General features: G+C 48.8%; 1 protein-coding gene across 2 annotated transcripts in view; it reads right to left on the bottom strand.

Moving 5' to 3' along the window:
* The window catches only part of CADM4 (cell adhesion molecule 4), a 15,067-nt gene extending 12,286 nt beyond the window's left edge, over positions 1 to 2,781 (bottom strand). For both annotated transcript variants that reach the window (XM_015560906.1, XM_015560907.1), the window contains exon 1: positions 2,625 to 2,781. In XM_015560906.1, coding sequence (XP_015416392.1) covers positions 2,625 to 2,766 — 142 coding nt within the window. In that variant the 5' untranslated portion in view covers positions 2,767 to 2,781. The remainder of the gene's footprint in view (positions 1 to 2,624) is intronic.
* Between the last annotated feature and the right edge of the window lie 1,373 nt (positions 2,782 to 4,154).

The raw sequence follows: 4,154 nt of genomic DNA, 5'->3' as shown, positions 1-4,154 counted from the left end.
TATATTTTTATTGATTTCAGAGAGGAAAGGAGAGGGAGATAGATAGAAACACCAATGATGAGAGAGAATGATCACCAATGATCACTGATCAGCTGCCTCCTGCACGCCACCTACTGGGGATCATGCCCACAACCCAGGCATATGCCCTGACTGGGAATCGAACCATGACCTCCTAGTTCATAAGCCGACGCTCTCTTAATAGCTGAATGGAGAGAACTTCAGGGAGCCTAGAGGAGAATAGGATCGCCAGCTGGAAGCCTGGGGCCCTGACTCACTGCCCCCTGTGACTTGTCAGCACAGAACTGTAACATGAGCGAGGAATACACTTTTTTTTTTTGCAAAGCCACTGAGATTTCAGGCCTGTGTGTTACAGAAGTTAACCTACTCTGATTAACACAGCAGAGGAACAAGGTAGGTGATTAGTAAGGGGGTGTTTCCAGCAGAGAAAACAGCCTGGAAGAAAGCTCAAAGCTGAGATTAATCATCATCAGCATCGCCATCATCATTGTCACTGTCATCTTCAAACTAACAATCACAATAGCGATTGTTTATTAGGCACTTGCTGTGCTAAGGACATTACCTGTATAATTTCCATTTAATCATCACAATATCTGAATAAGGTAGGCACCTGTTTTCAATCACGTTTTCTCCCAATTCCCATTTTATAGATGAGAAAATTAGTTCAGAGAGAGGAAATGACTTGCTTAAGGTCATAGCCCAAGAGTGGCAGACCCAGGACCTGCATCCAAGAGCTCTCTGATTCTGTATCCTAGACCTACACCCACTGCTGGCTGTCTGGGTGCATGTCCAGCTTTGGTGAGGGATTGTGGGGTGTGCTGGTGGAGGGCCTCAAATGCCACGCTAGGAGATTAGCTTTTATCCTGAAGGCCAGTGTAGGTTTTGAAACAGGAAAGAAGCATGATCACATCTGGTGATATACCTTTAAATGTTGGATACCTATCGCTTCATGTCTCTTATAGTCTGTCTCATTCATTCATTTGAGTATTTCCTAGGCAGTGGGTAGGTTTCCCAGGGCTGCATGCCCAGAGATGAGTCAGAAAAGGTCCCTGTCCTGGAGGGCCTTTCAAGATTTATGTGGAGGTAGACACAAATCACTGTAATATCCCATCTAACGTGTTACATTCCCTGTAAAAAGGATAGGTAACCTCATTTGGGGGCTGAGGGGTGGAAAAGATTAATTCCAGAGGGTGAGGCAGAGAGAGTTAGCTTTCTACCCCGATGTCATGCATCCCTTTCTCCTTAGCAAAGGAACCCCGATGGTATGTTATGGTTGCCCTATGCCTCGCAGAAACATACATTTCCCAGGCTTTCTGGCAGCTAAGTGAGTCCATGTGAAAGTTCTGTCCAATTGGATGTAAGGAAACGTGTCATGTGGCAATTTGGGGAAGATTTCCTAAAAGCGGGGGACAAGTCCCTTGTCCACCAGGTCACCTTTGAGCTGCTTGGAACTAGGATGCTGACGCCTGGAGTCCTGGCAGCCACGTTGGCCCGTGAGGACAAGGGCAGTAGGGATGGTGCAACCAGGAGCTGAAAGGTACCTGGGCCTCCGGTGACGATGTAGAGCTGCCATAAAAGCCCGGAATGCCTATTTCGGGACTTTTTAAATATTTAGTAGAACTTTTTTGTGTTTTTAAGCCACCAAGAGTGGTTTATCTAGTACCTCCTAGAATCTCAAGCTTCACACGCCCAATCCAAAGGTTTTCCTCTTCACGTTTTCTCAATCTCAGTAAATGTCACCACCATCTACCTGGCTGCTCAGGCCCAAAACCTAGTAATCATGCAAGTTCTTACCCTTTCTCTCACCTCTAACATCTTTTCCATCAGCAATATCTATCCATTCTACTTCCAAAGCATATCCCATATCCATTCACCTTTGCCTACCTCTTCTACCATAACCTGAGTCCAGGGGTGGGGAACCTTTTTTTCCCCCCAAGGCCATTTGCATATTTATAATGTTATTCATGGGCTATACAAAATTATCAACTTAAAAATTAGCCTGCTATATTCAAATATTTAATTAACTCACCCCTAATGTGTTGGCAGGGCCAGAACAAATGATTTCATGGGCCTTATATGGCCCGTGGGCTGGATGTTCCCCACCCCTGCTCTAGTCCAACAACACTATCTCTTACTTGAACCATTTTTACCCGCAAAGACTTTTTTAAAATATATTTTATTGATTTTTTACAGAGAGGAAGGGAGAGGGATAGAGAGTTAGAAACATTGATGAGAGAGAAACATCAATCAGCTGCCTCCTGCACACCTCCTACTGGGGATGTGCCCGCAACCCAGGTACATGCCCTTGACCGGAATCGAACCTGGGACCTTTCAGTCCACAGGCCGACGCTCTATCCACTGAGCCAAACCAGTTAGGGCACCCCCAAAGATTTTTCATGGCTTTTTAGAGAGAGAGGAAGGGAGGGGGAAAGAGAGAAACATGGATGTGAGAATGAAACACTGATCAGCGGCTGGCTGCCTTCTGCATGGCCCCCATAGGGGATCGAGCCTGCCACCTGGGCAGATGCCCTGACCAGGAATCGAACCAGCAACTTTCTGGTGCATGGGACGATGCCCAAACGAGCCTTACTGGCCGGGGCTCTTACTTGAACCTTTAAGAACTATGTGTGGGCCTCCTCGCGTCCATCCATGCCTGCCTCCCACCAGGCCGTCCACCACAAAGCAGCTAGATGGATTTTCCAAAAAAGTAAAACAGATCAAGTCACCTCTCTGCTTACAACCCTTCATTAGCTGCCCATTACCCTTAGAAAAAAATCTAGACTCCTTCCCTGGGTCTTCAAGGTGCTATGTGCCCTGGCCCCTCTCTGGCTACAGTTCCAATCACCCTCACTTCACTCCAGCTCCCTGGCCTTGACGTCCTACAAACCTACTGAGCTTGTCACCACGCAGGGCCTTTTCACCTGCTCCTCCCTTTGCCTGGAATGTTCTTTCCCCTTGACCTGTGGTCAGCAAACGGCGGCTCGCGAGCCACATGCGGCTCTTCGGCCCCTTGAGTGTGGTTCTTCCACAAAATACCACGTGCGGGCGTGCATGTACAGTGCGATTGAAACTTCGTGGCCCATGTGCAGAAGTCGGTATTTTTGTGGAAGAGCCACACACAAGGGGCCAAAGGGCCGCATGTGGCTCGCGAGCCGCAGTTTGCCGACCACTGCCCTTGACCATCCCAGGACTGCCTCCTGTTCTCATTCGGGTCTCTGCTCACATGGACACCTCTTCAGAGTGACTTTCTCTCACTCCCCATCCCTTCGCCTCCAGAACACTTGCTATTTCATCACCACTGTTTTATTTCCTGTGTGGAAATTTCACTGAAATTCTTTTATTCATTTGCTCACGTATTTATTGTCCCCCAGCACTAGATCTATTCTCCATGAAGCAGGGATATACACCATGGGGCTTACTGCTCTGCCCTTAGTGCCTAGAAGTGTGCCTGGCACTGGATAAATGTTTGCAGATTGATGAATGAATGGCACGTGTCCAGCAGGATCCCATTTCAGCCTCACCACAACTTTGTGACATCACTATTCTCATCTTAAACACCTGGGTGACCATCTGGGTGACCTTGGGCAGTGGCTCAACCTTTCTGAGCCTCAGGTGCCCTGCCTGTAAAATGGGGATAAAGCCAGTGCCGGCCCAGTGCCTTGAGCTCAGGGAGCCCTCTGCAAAACTGCTATTATGACAACCTCCAGAAGCTTGCCCATGCACAGGAAAGCGGGCTGCCTGCGTACTCTGGCACTTAAAAAAAAAACATTTTGAAGCCTAGCCATGGATCCTGCACCTCAGGGCTAGCCCAGTGCTAGCCCCCCATTTTACAGACGTGGAGAATGAGGCTCAGGGGTCCCCGGCAACTAGGTGGCAGACGCTCAATATCTCCGGAGAGCCATCAGGATGCCCCCCCAATTTATCTCCTGCTCTCTGCTTGAGGGTGCACATGGGGTGAGGGTGGGGGTTTTTGTCTTATTCCCTCCCCCTCCTGAAGACTCAGTAACCAACAGTGTTTGTGCCTGGAATATTAATGTCCCAGGAGCTTTTGTTTCGGGGCTGGGGGGTGGTGAGGCGGGACTTTCTGGGCAGAGAGGGGTTGAGCTCTGGGGACGAGGGCACTGGCCCTTTAAACT

This window comes from Myotis davidii, unplaced genomic scaffold (assembly GCF_000327345.1).
Source record: "Myotis davidii unplaced genomic scaffold, ASM32734v1 scaffold896, whole genome shotgun sequence".
In the NCBI taxonomy this organism is placed as follows: Eukaryota; Metazoa; Chordata; class Mammalia; order Chiroptera; family Vespertilionidae; genus Myotis; species Myotis davidii.
The sequence above is the reverse complement of the archived record's forward strand: the minus strand, read 5'-3'. Positions and strand labels throughout refer to the sequence as shown.